This window comes from Electrophorus electricus, chromosome 10 (genome assembly GCF_013358815.1).
Source record: "Electrophorus electricus isolate fEleEle1 chromosome 10, fEleEle1.pri, whole genome shotgun sequence".
In the NCBI taxonomy this organism is placed as follows: Eukaryota; Metazoa; Chordata; class Actinopteri; order Gymnotiformes; family Gymnotidae; genus Electrophorus; species Electrophorus electricus.
Window position 1 is genome coordinate 1,505,999 of NC_049544.1, and position 17,336 is coordinate 1,523,334.

A 17,336-nucleotide genomic window follows, 5' to 3' on the forward strand; every position below is an offset into this window, starting at 1 on the left:
CATAATGTCAAACTGCTACAGTTTTGTATTAATAGCTGATTTTAATTCTTCTGCAGTACTTACTTATTGCTTATCTGTATTACTTCTTGTAATTTTTGCAATTTGTTGCACCACTTCAGGATTACCAGAAAAGGTTTTTCATTGTAGTGTAAACTTACAGTGTCATGATTTCCTTTGCTATTGTTTGTTTGTCACACTGGTTATTTTTCAGATATCTATAGACAAATAACACCACTCCTTATGGTATTGTTTTTCTCTAAATGGGTTTTTAAAATGAATCGCTAGTTATGGGTGCTTACCCAGCATCTGTGTTGCATTTTATACCAATTCCAAACTTATGCTATAACTTTCTTATTGTTTCAAAATATGTTCCATTATTTGTTCTGGCAAACTGAAGGGAACATATTTTATCTCAGAAGTGGAAGTCTAATACTTCAAGGTTATGAACCCCTGCACACAGACACACAAATAATGGAAGATGGCAGGGAGAAGGTACCAGTCACCCTCTGCCCACACAATTCTCTCTGCTCCCATCTCTAGGAAGGAACATGGCTAGTAGTATTTGGAGCCCAAGTCAGCAAGTTGCTCAAAAAGGAGTAAAGTGCACCTACACTTTATACTGTTACAATGTTAATGATGTTTTGTACATATAATGTCATATTATTATGGAAGCAAATCTGTCTCACCAGATTTTGAAGCCCTTACATTTTTAGCACTGAATTTCTTTGGATTTAAATTATTTATCTTAATTTTTGCCTCTTGAACTCTTGAATTTTTCAGTAATGAATTTTCACTTTTTTTCAATGTTACCTAATTTAGAATCAAGTTTTAAGAATTCGTCTAATATAGATATACGAGTTGCTGAAATCCTATGGGCCAAATTCAGATCCTAAAATTCTAAAATCCGGGATACGAAGGATAAGCAATCGATTCTGTCTCAAATCCCTGTGCGGAACTTTTATCTTAATGAGGTGGCGGTCGTTAATTTTTTGTTACAATAACTAAGGTATGTGAGCATGGTTTGTTGTCTCTAATGATAGTCACAGTTCTGAGGCAGTAAATATAATCGGAATGGCAAAAAAGCAAAATGATCTGACTGTAAACTAACTAGCTGTTTCACTTTACGCTCCAAAAAATTAAAAACGCACAAATGGACGTCCAATAATGTAATGTAACTCAGGGGTAGCAGTGGTGTTTAAGGATGGTCAACAGTTTTAAAGTGCAATAAAATGGCATATCATTGAAAAGCACAAGTGAAAATCAGTTATTTAAAAAATCAAGAGTTGAATTCAGAGGCAAAAATTCGGATACATCATTTCAATGCAAAACAATTCAGTGCTAGGAATTCAAAGGCTTTTAAATTTCAAAATATGACGAGACAGATTTGTTTCCATGTCATATACACTTCACCTACTTTGCATGTTAGCTTGTCAGTTCACTCCTATCATGATCAAACATGACAAGTTTAGTGTGAAATATACAGTAGATTTCTACACTGTCTGATACAGGGGGCATTCATTCTGCATTTGTATTACTTGTAGCCCAACTTCCAAAACTGCAAGCTGGTATTTTCCTCCTTAATACTCCATAGATTTAAGTGCTGCTGAGCATTCGTTTTATTACGTTTATTTCCCGACATGACATCTAATTAAACCAGTAGTTTATAGTGTGGACTTATTTTCAGACTACAACATTTATCATGTGTTTTCTCTTATATAGAGGTTGCGTTCTGGCGCTTTTATTTTGAAGAATAGTAATTCCGGTCGCTGTCTTGGGGAAAACCAGATAGAGCTGATGCTTCCAGTGCTTACCAGCCCATATCAAGGAAGGGCAAGGTAGCATAGCTAGTTAGCCAGCTATCTCACTGGTAATGCGTGGCGCCCAGCTAAAACTAGGCATATATAGAGAGAGAGAGAAAGAGAGAGAGAGAGAGAGAGAGAGAGATTGTGTGTGTGTGTCTCTCTCTCTCTCTCTCTATATATATATGCATGCATATGTATGTAAGAAGCTCTGTCGATAATGCTGTGGCTTGAAAACTGCAACGAAAACAATGGTGAGTGATATTCGGTGTTCATTAAAAATAGGAAACATTTTTTTCCACAGTTAAACAGATGCTTAGCTAGTAAAATGGTTAGCTCATCAGGCTAGCTAGCTAGCTCCTATGTGCTTCTTTTGCGGGGCAAATATAAATAAAATAGCACAGATTTGTTTTGCTAAATCGGAGTTGACGTTTAGGCTGTAAAGTGGTCTTTCGTTGCTTGGTAGATAGCTAGTAGACACGAAAGGCCGGTGTCGACAGCGCTCTCACTGCGTTCAGCTGTTAATACCTGACGTTCAGTGTTTTTGCTGAGTGCCATGTTTACAGTGTGAAATGTGGATCCACACTGAAAAGTAAAGGCCTGCACACATTTATGGTTAAGCTATCTCACTGAATGTGTTTAAGACGGAATCACGTACGAGAATGCAGTCTGAAATGTGTCATCTGGAAATTCAAAAGGCAAGAACATTTTGAGCATTATAGTTAGGTTCGTTATACCTGGCAGGAACGGGCGGTCTGCTTCCATTCGCGCTCTTCTCTGTTCTCTTTTAAACGTGTCATCCCCTTGAGGACTGGGGTTTCTGTATGCCACAGGCGCATAAAAGCACATGTTGAGCGTGTGCAGTAGGCCGGGCGTTGCTTGTGTGTTGACGTATCTTGGGGTTTTATGAGGTCAGGTTGTGTTTCTGCTGTGTATAACACGTGGCTTTAATCCCTACATCCCAGCTACTACATCAAACCCTGTGTGAGTCCGCTCCAGGAGCCAGGCCCCTCCACAAGTGAAGACATAACATCAAGCCACTTGATGTTGCGCTTCAACTTAGTTGCTTATTTGTAACTTGCGTTGTAGCTCTTTTTTTAATGTTGCAGTTTTTGTTGTTGTTGTTTGTTTTTTACTGTAATTAACAGTTCTACAAATGCAGACAGGTCATTCCTTTGTTCTCCTTTTTTAACGGATGCACAGCGCAATCAAAAAGAACAGGTGGGTGCAGAGTGAGCTCTAAGTTCAGTGATTTGAACCATTAGCTTAGAGCCGTGTACGTGCACTATGGCGTGAAATGGCTGCTCAGTTCAAGTCAACGATCAAGGCACTCAAAACCTTTTTCCATGATGTTGTTAACATAGTTTTAGACTGGGAGCATGCTTTCTATTGCGGACTGAAGCGTGCTTCACCACTCACTGTGTCAGTCTTAAGAATTTGCGCAGAATTGATGTATTTCTCCAACTAAGAGTGGAGGGCATTATACTAGAAGTGGGAAATGGGAGGTTTCCGACTCCAAAGTAGGAAAAGTCCATTTGAACGGTCTGCCATCTCGTCGAGTTTTTTAAACTGCTCTGAGATTCCTTGACGTCACCTCAACATGACGGCGCCCATCGTGGAAACTAAGAACAAATAACAACATGTTGTGGTTTTTGCGTTCAGTTTATATACGAAATTGCTAGAAACAGGTTGATACTTAAATAACTGAATGGCCAGTTCGTTTTTGTATCAAACACCTCGGTTAATTGTTTACATGAATGTCATTTCGCACACGCTCTTATCCAAAGCAACTTGCATTTTTTAATATCAGTATGACACTGCTCCCTGGGAATTGAACCCATGAGCTTGGTGTGACTGTCATCACACTCCCGCTTCTCTGTCAAGTGCGGAAATGTTACTGGAGCTTTTTGGCGCTGCTAACAGTGAACTGTCACATGCGCGTTAAAAACGATTCAGGCAAGCTAAATTTCCATAATCGAGTAAATGGTTCAGTTGTGTTTCATTGAATTAGGAAAAGAAAATCTGCAGTCAAGCAAAATTAAATATGTACCATTACAAAATGGTTTCTCTGATTATTCCCTCTTTATAACATATACATATGCTGTTTTCTTAAGAAGACTATATTTAGCAAAAGCTTAGCAATATATTTTCTTCATTGCTCTCAAAAACATTATTTTACTCAGCATGAAAGGCCCACAAAACGTACAGTAATTTAAGATTAAACTGCAGTTCACACAGTGTTATGTACATTTGAGACGTATGTCAGGGGAGCCAGCCATCTCAGTGAATTATATATCTGGGTCATCATTGAAATTATATATCTCCAGTAGTAATCAGAGCACTATGACCGCCAAACTGGGAGTCTGGCTTCAGCAGATCTCAAGGAACAACATGCAAGATCTCTGTCCAGAAGAATGCAGTCTGTCTGTCTGTCTGTCTGTCTGTCTGTCTGTCTGTCTGTCTCTCTCTCTCTCTCTCTCTCTCTCTCTCTCTCTCTCTCTCTCTCTCTCTCTTTCTTTCTCTCTTTCTCTCTCTCTCTATCTCATATTCTTTCTTTTTTGGGCATGGCTGGGATTTGTGCATTTAATTGTTTTGTTTGGTTTTTTTCTTCTTCATTTTTTCAGCCAACTGCTTCAGCCAACCAGTTTTACTGATCTAAAGCTGTTTGCATGTGGATGTCAGGCCAAAACATGGATGGAAATAAATAAATAAATAAATTTATATTCATTTGCTCAAGCAAGCATGTCTTAGCGCACAAGCAACCCAAGTAATATTCTTTAGCCGTGTAGCTTCTCTTCAGTGCTGCTTATTTTGTTTTCTAAAATAAAGCTATGGCAGAATATTCTGGACTTTTTTCAAACTCAATTGCATTTATAATTACAATGTAGTTACAGTTTAATTTCTTATGTCCGTACATTTCTGTGTACAATGTGGTGGCATATTCTGGACTTTTTTTCAAATTCAAACACAAACATGAAAATGTTAGTTAAATGGTATAGTTTCAGTATGCATTATTTAAGACATAATGCAAATTCAAATGCATAGCATGTATTTACAATGGCTGCCAAATGTAAAATCAAAAGTAATTACATTTTCAGTCTTAACAGTATGACTGATATTAACCTGAAAAACAATATTTAATTTTCAATTGCATTTCCCTCATGCTCCAGCTCTGCCAGTATGAAAATGCAGTTACAAGTTGTCAGAGGCACTCCTGTCAATCAAACAATGAAGGTGGGACATTGGGAGGGACAAGAAGTAACTTTGGCAGTGCTGGTTGTGTACAAGCATACTTAATATGGTGGTATTGGTACTCCACAGGCATAGGTAATGTGGAGGGGTGTCAATAGCAACTGTGGCTAGTGACATTTTAACACTAGACAACCAGGACAAGGACACTCCTGTCGAAAAGTTCCTGTTTTTAGGTGTGGAAGTGACTTGCAATCAGTGACAGATAGGCTTTGTGCAGAGGAGCACAGCACTGCCAGAGGATCTGGATAGCCAATGATGAAGATTCCTGTTAAGGAGTAACACTGTGCTCATGGTCTTCATTTAAATAATGCAGTGGGTTTAAAATATACAGTTCAGGCAAAGCAAAGGAGAGTAATAGACATTCAGGGACAGTCACCAGAGTTTTGTTGTTTTTCCTCAGGTTAATTTCAACCTCAGGTTTAACCTAGAGAATAAAAGTGCCATCTATAAAACCTCAACAAGTTATGGTCTCCGTCTCACTCACTGCTGCTATCATTAACTACCCTGCAAGGATTCAGGGCCTTATATTTTTCGTGACTTGTCAATTCATAAAATTGCACACCTATGTGCAAAATAATGAGCAAACCATTTGCAGACTATTGAAAGAACATTTTAATGGATGGCTCCCAACACCAGTTAGCAGCCACCAGAGGGAGGCCATGAGCCGGGAGCTAGGGTTCGTTAGCAAATGCCAGTCTTTTGCAAAGCCTTGGTGTGAGACGTATGCTATGATTGCCGGTAATTGGTATAGCATTGGACAGCAGTTTTCTGACTTGTTCTCTGAGGGACAGTCTTTCTTCTGTGTGTGTCTGACTCTAGTTGTTTTCTGAGGAGAGTTCACTTTTCTATCATTTGTTTGTCTACCAATTGTTTTGTCTGTCTGTTTTATGTACCTTATTCATAGGGAGGTGGATAAGGAGGAATTTATTGACTAGTGCAAACCCTGGTTTGCTCCATGGACTAGGCTAGTAAAGGCCAATGGGTAACTCATTGATTAAGGTACTTGACCTATAATCAGAATGTTGCTGGTTCAAGCCCAACTGCTGCCAAGTTGCCACTGTTGGGCCCCTGAGCAAGACCCTTAGAAAGACCCATGGTTAGCCATGTTTCATTCTGTTATGCATGTTCTTTAAGACTATACTGAATAGACAGTTAAAGTTTAAAACTCGCTTACTTTGTTAATGAGTCACATTCAGTATTCAACGTGCAGGCAACATTATACCTCAATAAAAATTGACCCATGCACTCTAGGTGTAGAATAACTACTTAAAGCAATACCTAATGTCCATCAGCAGATGCAAACACAAACAGAAATTCCTCAAAGTGCTTTTTTCATTGAACTGCAATGCAGTCCTTTAACCCCCACACTAAAGTTCACATGTCTATGTCTAAATCACATCATTTTCACATACCCTGGCTTGACCACTCTGCGACCCGGTTTGGTAGCAACAGGTGACTGAGTATCGATAAAGTCTGTGGCTGTTCCTATTCAATGCATTATGAGAAGTGTAAAGTTCAGGCCTTCTGTGGTTAGAATCTCCCATTTCCAATTGGGTTTGTTCAGTCTGAGACACATCTTGCACTTGTCTACAACTCCTCTGAATAACACTCCCACAGTCTAACTCTATTTGTGCCAGTGTGATGAACAACCCTGCCCTTCCTCCAGCCAGTGTAAGGTTAAAATGTTTGCAGTCTTACACAGTCACCTTAGTACAGTACATCCAGCTGATTCTGTTTCGCCATTGCTCTGTGGATAACCTGCCAAAGTGGTTCTGTGATCCCATAGCTGGCTGAATGTCCTAAAGTCCTAGGATATAAACTGCGCTGTTGTCCAAAATCACAGTATCTGGAATACTCTGACCAGCAAAATGAGCTTTCAGTACTTTTCTTAATGTGCTGGACTGTGGTAAATAGTCAATCTCCCAAACATTTGAATAATAATAATAATAGGTAGTCGTTACCAACATAGTTGAATAAATCAGTGCCAGTTTCCTTCAATGGCCTTTGCGTCATATTGCACCCCAGTATGAATTATTGAGTTCATCTGGTCATTCATACCTTGCCAATACGCACGCTCTCTGGCCCTCCTTAAGCAGCCTCCAACCCCCAAATGAGAAGAGTGGATGCCCTGTGCAGTCTCTCCTCTGAGAGTGTGGGGAATAACAGCACATCTTCCCATAAGAATGATTCCATTTTGGTAGCTCATTTCTGGATGCAGAGCATCATTCGTTGCAACTGTTTAGGAGCACTTAGCAGCAACTATATTCTCCAAGCGTTTGTGATCGCTTTGCATGGTGACTTTGCATTCATACATACTTTTACATATTAAACACCATGGCCAAGAATTCCTTCTCTTTTTGAGCATTGCCACATTCTGTCCATGTGCTCTACTCAAAAATTTGATAGGCATGTGCAGCACCTAGACCTATATCTGAATCATCACCCTGGACAGTTGGTTCTTCCTCTGGATTGTATTACCAGGGCATTTGAAATGGCTTCTTTCAGTTTAAGAAATGCATCCTTATGTTGAACTGTCCATTCCCAGATGATGTCCTGATGGGTCAACTGTCTCAGGCTTGCACAGTTGTCTTGGTAAGAGCTGAACAGAGAGGTAATTCACTATCCCCAATAACAACTGAACAGTTTTCACATCTATTGCATATGAGTCATTGCCTGATCATTCTCTGGGTCAATTTTCTGTTGGGTAGCAGTTAGTAAGTGTTCTGTGCAGAATTTCCAACTGCCGTAGTATAAATTTATCACCATTTATCCTGATGTTTCTCTGCAACGAGTCAAGAACTGTCTCAGCTTTTCATTGTGGTCCAATCTGTGCTTCTCTCTACAGGCATGATGATCCCTCTCCACAGAAGATCCTGTAACTCTTCCTTTTTAATGATTTCATCATGGTGACTGGGACTCTCCTTTTTGGTAGTTTGTATTCCCCTTCCAGACAACCATCGCAAGCAAACACATCCCTGTAATTCTCTTTAATTTGCGCCTTTGTCCACTCAGTATCTGTGTACCTTTCTGCATTGACGCCATCTGTTGCTGAGATGTTCTCATGCCAGCCTTCTTGGCTTTACTGGCTCTCACCTAGAAATGGCACTGAACAAGTACTGTACACCACCTGAAATTTAATCTCATCAAGTTTCTGATTTCTTTAAATCCTTAATTTAACTATGCATTTTCCCATAATGTTTCAATACTTGCAACATAGTCTTTTTGCTCACTTTGTGTCAGGATTTAGAAGGCTTACCACAATCAGTCTGGAATTTCACAAGATCTTTGTCTAAGAGCATGCCAACCAACCTCTGACATTCCTTGTTTTTATTCTAGTTTCCACTATATTTTCAGTGTAGAGATGTGCAGTGGTAATGCTGACTATGTTCTCAAATTAACCACTTTCCTGTTCTGTAACCTCATGTACAGTTTTTTATGGCTTCTCTCAGGCTTAGACTTGCATTTTATTGCAAAGTGATTTTTCTTTTCCACACTTCTTGCATTTCTTACCAAATGCTGGATACTTGTTTCTCTTGTGTACTTTCCCCACAGAATCTACATGTGACTGTATCTTTGGGATGTCTTTGACATCTTTTTCATTGCATGTACGTCATGCGCAACTGCACCTGAAATAGTTTTGTTGTTCTCTTGGGACAACACTATAGCCTTGCACATTTGTAAACAGTTATCCTGTGTTTTTCTCATGAAATCTATCCTGCAGACAACCTTGCTCTGTATAAGCAAATCTCTAACATCACCAAAATTGCATGTTCTGGCTAACACTTGGGAGACCTGTGACATAGCAGTCACTCTTGACCAGTGCTCTGATTTCTTATAAATAATATATAGTGTTCAACTGTTTCATTTATGCTAGGATTGTAATGTTTCATACTTTCCAGCAAGAACACACACTGTCACTCTTTGGCTGTCAGGCTGCCAACTAACATCTAATAATTCCCAACTGTTCTTTCTGATGATGTAGTAGAATCGCTTCAAATTCTTTGATTCCTTTATATCTCTCATGATAAGATCCACATATAGAAGGAATTTGTCCTTTCAGCATTTCAAGGACTTGGATAAATGGAGTCCAGAAACAACACTGGTGGAGGCTTTAGTTTGTCTGTCATCATGCTGGGAGCTTCAGTGCACAGCAAACTTTATTGAGTATAAAATATCTTCACTCAGCTCGCTCACCGCATCCTCTTTAAGTGAATCTGCTGCCATCATGTTTCATTCCATAAGGCTATACAAAGCTTAATATTTGCTTACTTTATTAAACATCACATTCATTTATATGCACATTCATTTAAATACATTTATAATTACAGTGTATTTACAATTGCACACCAAAGCAGTTAGCTGAAAATTGGAATGAGCTTCCAGATACAATACTGGATGCTGTGATTTTTCTAAGATGCTTTACAGTCATGGAACTATGACAAATGAGGTCAATATTACACATTTTAAAGGAAAATGTCTTTTTTACATAAGGTAGAAGTGAAATGTTTACTTTTTTACTTTGTGGTTCATGAACCACCCTGTACTGCATTTTCTACAGTTTGTATATTTTCCCCTTTTCAATCACATTTGAAAAGGGACACGCAAACATCGTCAAGCCGTTATTCGCTAACATGCTGACAACTATTTTTCCATTGTGGACGTTGTTGATTAGTGCTGATTAGTTGTGACAGCCCAAAACCAAATAGTTATGATGGTCTAAAAAATATACTAGAAATGGTCAAAGATTCCTTTAATGTATTGCACTGTTGAAACTTGGATGATCATTACAGTGCAGCTGCCTACATAATTGAGCTGCAGCGTTTTGCTGACACGTTTCATAGAGATTGGGCAATAAAAGACAATTTAATCAGTTGTAAACACTGCCAAATGGCTAATAAGAGCACTTCTACTCTTGTTGGTTACCTGACTGCATCCACAACAGTCTTGCAAAATGACAAAATATACCTTAAGAAGCTTTTCTTCTGACATTCTTTGAAACAATATGTTCTATGGTCCATTTGCAAAAAATCTGTTACAGGATATCACTTTTACAGAGAATCGGCATTAGACTGTCGAGTGTCTTCTGTTGCATTCTATACCTTGTTTTACCAAACTGTTGGTTAAATGATTAAATGTGTTTTATCCTGATTTGGTGTTTTTCGTTGTTTCGTGTTGAATCTAAACATTTCTGCAATCGTATTTTTTCCACATTTAATTACATTTTAAAGCACAAAATGTTAACTTAGCAGAACTGCTTATAAATACCAAAAATGCATTCAAATGTTTTAACATTAAAATTTAACACAGACATTCATTTATGTCCAGATATAAATTACATTTCTTTAGCCCAGTGTTAGTTTCTAGAAAGAGCTTAACACTCAACACAGAAAATACCGGTATATTATTTTCCATTCATGGGGCTCCATTTGCTAACCTAGTCCCTATTGCACCCCAAGTCCTGTACCATACTAAAAGACTAAGAAAGAATTTACCCACAGTTGTTTTTTTTACCACATATTTTTAAAAATTGCTTGTGATATGAGTTTGTGATATGTTGTTGATCTTTTTTACCATCATAGAGACACATAAATCAAAAATAGTCATATGTTTTTAGAGTTATGAAGTAGCCTTTTAGTGACGCTAAAGTTATTGCGTTAGCATACATATTGTAGTACTTTTTAGCAATCAAAACCTGCACTTACATTTCAAACATAACCCCACCAATTTGAGTTGCAAATAAATGCAGATGATTTTTGTACAAGCACTAGGTGTTTCATGATATGAACAATATTTTAATAAATGTCATGAGTCATCTTTGATCAAACTATTCAACAGATTCAGGAGATACTGATGCAGAGGCACAGTATAATTAAATGTAAATTAGCTAAGCTTATGTGCAAACGTAGTCCAGTAAAACAAACAAGCAAAAAGTTTAGTATAGTGCAAATAATGTGACACTAAAAGCAGGACAATAGGTAATTAATACAGGGCATTACATTTAGTACCCAATTAAGAAACACTGAGCAGGGCATACAGTATACTTTTTAGAGACTGTTTAAGGCTATGAGCAGGTCTGACCAAGATTATTTTGTTTGTTTTGGCATTTACTGTTTTCAAGTTTGTGAGGTAAAGTGCAATACAGGTGTCTACATTGTTTTTTCATACTGGTTAAATTAATAGAATGACCGATGTACACTATGCATAGAAGACTAATGCTTAACTGGGGCTCAATGGTTAAGGTACCTGACTTATAATTGGAAGGTTACTGGTTCAAGCTCCACGACTACTAAGTTGCCACTGAGTTGCCTGAGCAAGGCCCTTAACCCTCAGTTGCTCAAGTAGTATTCAGGCATATTTTTGTAAGTCGCTTTGGATAAAAGCGTCAGCCAAATGCCGTAAATGTTAACCGTAGGGAAAGTTTCCACTGAATTACTGAACGGTCTTCACTACTCTCTGTGGGACCTTGCAGTTAGTGGCTGTGGATGTGCTGTACTGCGATGCTTATGGTCAGAGTGCAATGCAGTTGTAGAAGGTCATCAAGGGCCATTTTGAATTTACTCGTTAAAAAGTCTCCTTAAAAAATAGAGGCAATGCTGGACTTTCTTTGTAAGGTGGGTGATATAGGCTGACCAACTGAGGTCGTCTGTGATATGAACTCTTAGGAAATTGACAGGAAATTAATTTTTTTCTACTGTAATGCCCTGTATACATTTGGGTGCATGTTGTCCTCTTCAAAAGTCAGCCATGAATTCCTTTGTTTTACTGGCATTAAGGAGGAAATTATTGTTAGCGAACCATGTAACAATGAAGTCTACGTCCTTTCTCTAGGTAGTCATTGTTTTTGGTGGTGAGGATTATAGCAGTGGTAGTGTTAGCAGATGTAATTATGGTGCTTAAGTGGTGCCAAGCAACACAGACATATACTGGTTGAAGAAGAGTTAGGAGTTAACACAATCTTTTGGAGCACCAGTGTTTAGAGTGAAGTATGGCATTCAAGGGCCTGTCAGTAAAAAAATCCTAGATTCAGCATCATTGTGATTATGGTGTAGAGTCCATAATAACTCAGTTATTATTGTCATAGTTATTATTACACAATTGTGAGAGCTTCTTTTTGATTTTCCATTGTGGACAGTATCAATAATGTTGATTAGTCATGGCAGTCAAACATTGTTAAATGTTAAGTAATGAATAACTTAAATTGTATGTTCTTTAAAATAATTTGACCTTCATAGTTGATCTTAATTTCTCATGAATTATGACACTGAAAATTATGTGTTCTGTGAACTGTTTTGAAGGAAAGTTTATTTTTGTCTTTGCTTTTCTTCTTTAGGAAATCTACAAGAATCATGGCAACTGAATGATTAACACAGGTTCTAGCACTACCTTGCTCTGACATCCCAAAATGCTTGGACTCCAGGAAACAAGACCCACTGGGACTCCCTCCACTAAAACGTACAGCTGTGTGGCATGCTCAGCAACCTTTCATGGTTTAGCATCTCTCTTGGTACATCAAGCATCTCATGCCAGTGAAATCTCGAGCCAGTCAAAGAGTATGTCACCAACTTGCAGTCATTGTGGTAGCCTGTTTGCAAGCAAGGAACTTCTTGAAAAGCATCAGTGCATGGTATTGCCACCTCCTGCCCCTCAAAGCATGTGCATATGTGAATGTGGGGAAGAGTTTCAAGAATTCAGTGCAATACAGGAGCATAAAAAGTTACATGAAATGGAAAAACAGGTCAAGGCACCATTGGGTGAGACTTTTCCTGTGTTGAATAATAAAGATTCTGAGTTCAATCTTGAAGTTAAGAGGGAATATAGCCCCTGTGTCACTGACAAAGTTCCCTTATGTGAGAACTCCCCTTTTCTCTGCATTGAAGAGTCACTTCAACAGAATACACATGCTGCTTCTCTGGCTGAGAACAAAGAGTCCACTAAGGACATATCTCCTGCGCACAGCTCCATCTCAGAAGAACATCATCATGCAATGTTGCAGCCCTCAGACTTGTCTTCCCTTTTAACAATCTCAGAAACACAAAACAAGTCTTTTAAAAATGAACCTGGGAATGTAAATTCTGAGATCATAAACAGATCTGATTCTAGAACTGAGGAATCACCAAAACCAAGTCAAGAAAAGACAGCAAAGAATAAGAACACACTGCTTAAATTGCTTGCATCTGCCTATATGAATCGTAGACATCCAGCCCAAATTAATTGGGGGCAAAGTAAGAGGGTCCTACCCCCACGAAAGGTTTCACCAAGAGCACCAATACAGGCAACATCCATATCACAAAACTCTGGGTGCTCTGATCATCAGTTAGGACAAAAGGTTGCAAAATATGGTCCCACTAGAGATGTTGTCATACCATCAGCCAGTAAGCAGAATGTAAAATCAAGCAAGACCTTCTTAAAAAAGAGATTTGTATATATGACCAAGACTTTCTACCCTGTGGTGGCACTTGAGACACATCAAAAACTATGCAGGGACAATACTGAGAGTAGGCATCAGTGTGGTCTCTGTCGCAGGGTTTTCCAAGACATGGACAGCTTGATAATGCATCATGCCTGTCATAGGAAAGAAAGAGTAAAAGTCTGCCGCTGCTGCCGGCAGTTTGTAATTAGTGAAAACTCTGTTCCAGATAACCACATCTGTTCTAGCTCACACGCTGGGACATCCAAACATTTTCCATTGATAGGAAAAGAGTTGCTAGCATCAGACAGTCCTACAACACTGCACACACAAAATTATTCCACTGTGCATTTTGCAGTCGGAGCTATACACGGAGACACACCCCTTAATAAACACAACTGTCAGTGGATAACCTCTCTTAAATGCTCTGCTGCAGCTCAGAAAGATGCCAGAGTCTGCAGTTTTGGAGAGGAGCATAATGCAGGAGAGCAACTCTCTTCAGTAGACCAGAAGTCATGCCAGGTAAATGTTGGTGTGAACACAGATGCTTATAAAGACCCAGAGCCTATAAAGTCTGAAGAGCTTCATGCTGTCTCCCCAATCATGGAAGAATATCAGATGGGATTAATGACACAATCTCTGTCTCTCAAATCTGGAGGAGGTTCAGCTAAGAGTTTCTTGCCGTTTCTTCCCAATTTTTCTAAGTCTACTTCAAAACCCGCTAAAGAAAATGTTGATAAAACAATGGAAAAGGAAAGTTTAGTTGGTAATGCAGTTGCCCAAGCTGCCTTGGAGGAGGATAGTGACACAGAGGCAAGTGAGTCTTCAGGAGGGGAACAGTGGACTGTGCCACTGGATGATGCTGAGATTGATGTGCTCATAGATAATGAAGAAGAAAATTGGCATTTGGAAGAGACTCCCAGGGAAAACTCTGATGAGGATGTTGTTCCCTTAGAAACCTCCATCAACAATGGAACAAATGCTGCACTGTCAGGAAAAGATTTTCAAGTGCATGTTTCTGATAGTGGTATAAGGCGTTTTTCTTGTAACAGGTGTCAGAAAAGCTATTCTCGGCGCTTCACTCTAAAAGAGCACCTTAAAATTTGTGGCGCGAGAAAATTAATAGAGCAACATTCTTTCGGAAAGGCGTCAACTAATATCCTTGGGCTAAAGAAAAGGTTTCCATGTCCCCATTGTGGTACATCATTTACCCGCAAAGACAATATGAACATGCACCGTAAAAGATGCCAGTCAGTAAGAAATGCAAATGCTCAAATAGGGAATAGGACATTGGATAAGAAGAATCAAGAACCCCGGGAAAACATGTTTGTTCTGCCACCAGCTTCTAAGAATCAAGTCAGACAGGGCGGCAGTAATAACAGTGGGGGTGGAAGCTGGGGCATTATGTCATTACCATCCATGCTTCCCAGAAAAGTGACTTGTGAGTGTGGAGCTTCTTTCACTTGTCCTAGACTTCTGTTTGAGCATTTGCAAATGCATGCATTGGAGTCCTACATTTGTTCTCATTGTGGTGAGAATTTGCAATCTTGGGCAGATTTTGAAGCACACCAACAATTACACGAGCAACATGCAAGACAGAGAAATGAGCAGGAAGGGTCACAAATACAGCATCAGCAACCGCCACATACTCACTCATCAGAGCAGAATTTGAAAAAACAGCCTCAGGATCTGTTGAAATCACATTTAAATTACAAACCTCCCACAGACCCGTGTGTTTGCCACAGATGTAAAAAGGTGTTCAGACTGCGTAGTTCCCTGCTGAGACACCTGAGGTTGAATTGTAGAGACGACATTGTTGCTCAAAAGAAATACTCTTGCTCCCGCTGTGGCATGGCATTCCAAAGTTCCTTATCTCACAAGGTTCACATTCAGGGCAATGTGTGTATACCTACTTTCAAACCGATCCGCTGTCCTGTCTGTGTTCGTTGGTTCAGTTGCCTAGATGGACTCAAAAAACATTTGGTGGCGCACAGCCAGCAAAAGGTTTTGGTATGTCAGATCTGTGGGCATAACTGCCCAAATCACCAAGCTCTTGAGGAGCATAAAAAGAAGGTACATGGCATGAACAGGGCTTCTGAGTCAGCCACTGTTCAGTCTGCACACGTTTCACAAAGCAGCCCGTCAAATGCCTTTCGTTGTCAGCTATGTCAACGCATTTACCCAAAAATTCAGTCCCTCAAGGACCATCTAAGGAAAGTCCATCGACCAAAAGATCAAAACCTGGTCACATTTGACACTTTTGACCCCAAAACTGGTGCACTCGTATCATCAAAAGAGACTATGCAGCAAAGCCAGTACAAACAGTTTGAGTGTCACATTTGTGCTCGTGTGTATCCAGATATTCAGTCCTTGAAAAACCACAGGAGGAGAGTACATCGTATTCTAGGTGGCAGACTTCAAACAATAAAAGGATTTGTGCAGCAAAGCCATTCAATTCAGTTTCAGTGTCAGATTTGCTTGCGCAGCTACCCTAATATAAGGTCCTTGAGAAACCACAGGAGGCGAGTCCATCGCATCCTAGGTGGTCTGGAGGCATTCAGGGGACTCACTCATCAAAGACAGGACAATCTTTTCAAATGCCAGATTTGTCAGCGCAGTTATCCCGACATAAAGTCCTTAAAGAACCATAGGAGGAGGGTACACCGTATTTTGGGGAGTGTGATCGAGTCCACAGAAGTCGATGCTACAGATATGGGACAGTCTCGGTCAGAGGTTTTTCATGTCACAGTGCCCAGTGAACCTTTTGAGCAGCAATAATATTCTAAGCATAGGAGATTTTACAGCAGTGCTGGACATCCTGTGTCCAATGTTACATATGAAAAATGGAGGATCAAGATTACAAAGACTTCTTTCACTGTTTGAGTATCAGTTATGTATGTAATAAGATAAAATAATTAGAACAGAATTTTAATGTGTGTGCTCTTAATTTAATCTTGCTTTCCCTCTGTTAAAACTAGCAAAGAGTCATTATAGTTAACGTAAATATATAGTACATTTAGTAAAGCAAACTCTTGCTGTTTTTTTTTTTTTTTCTCTTTGGTCATTGTTTTGGTGGGTTCCTGTTACCTAAATGATGGCTTTTCTCATATTTTATCTTCTCTCTCTCTCTCACACACACACACACACACACACACACCTCTTGATGACATTTTAATAATACGTCTGGTAAATGCATGCACAGCTAAAAATCATTGTAGAAAAGGTTTTATTTGTAAGCTCAGTGCATTTGTCAGTGTAGCAGAAATATTTAATGAACACATTTTGAAATACTTCATATTGTATTAATACATTTGGTGGCATCTTAAATTCATGTTCTCAGATTTGTTAAACATTAAAAACGTCAATTACATACATGCTTAATGTTTCAAGTGTCAATGTTTTCAGGTTTAACCATTTAAACTAATGCTGGTTAAGTTGTGTGTTTAAACGTTTTGTATGAATTAAATGGTCAGTATAAGACAAAATATAAGCATGAGATAAGTAAAGGATAAATGTCGATGACTAAGACATTGTAAAAGGTGCTACGTATGTTTTCATTTGGTTTTACACATGCACCTTAATGTGCTATCTGGTAAATATATAGTAAAAGGAAGTCATTGTGTTTATTTTTAGTATGAAACCAATCAAGAATTCATTCATTCATTTGTAATGATTAATGAATTACAAGTGTCCTTTTACATTAACACTACCTAACCAAAAGTGTATTCATGTTACATGACATCTCGTCCTAATCTGTAAATGCACTGGTTATAGGCCCAGCACAGCTGTTTTTTTAAATCTGTGAAAACAACAAATATTTCCGTAAAGAATGTAATATATTTGAGTTACTTTCAAAGTTTTCCCTGAAACGACATTAA

At 38.9% G+C, this 17,336-nt stretch overlaps 1 protein-coding gene across 6 annotated transcripts; it reads left to right on the top strand.

The window, feature by feature from the left end:
• The first annotated feature begins 1,779 nt into the window (after positions 1 to 1,779).
• Positions 1,780 to 16,813, top strand: im:7147486 (zinc finger protein 521). 6 transcript variants are annotated; one of them, XM_027007301.2, is made up of 4 exons: positions 1,780 to 2,053; positions 7,597 to 7,662; positions 7,897 to 8,028; positions 12,382 to 16,813. In XM_027007301.2, exon 4 carries the CDS (start codon positions 12,454 to 12,456, stop codon positions 16,234 to 16,236), a length of 3,783 nt encoding a protein of 1,260 aa, XP_026863102.2. In that variant the 5' UTR covers positions 1,780 to 2,053; positions 7,597 to 7,662; positions 7,897 to 8,028; positions 12,382 to 12,453; the 3' UTR covers positions 16,237 to 16,813. The 6 variants fall into 6 exon arrangements, with proteins under 6 accessions (XP_026863102.2, XP_026863103.2, XP_035386309.1 ...); XM_027007302.2 differs by having other exon boundaries at positions 7,897 to 7,979; XM_035530416.1 differs by having other exon boundaries at positions 7,597 to 7,643.
• The last annotated feature ends 523 nt before the right edge of the window (positions 16,814 to 17,336 follow it).

Coding starts and splice junctions, on each gene's coding strand:
- im:7147486 (XM_027007301.2), top strand. CDS start 12,454: ATGCTTGGACTCCAGGAAACAAGACCCACTGGGACTCCCTCCACTAAA.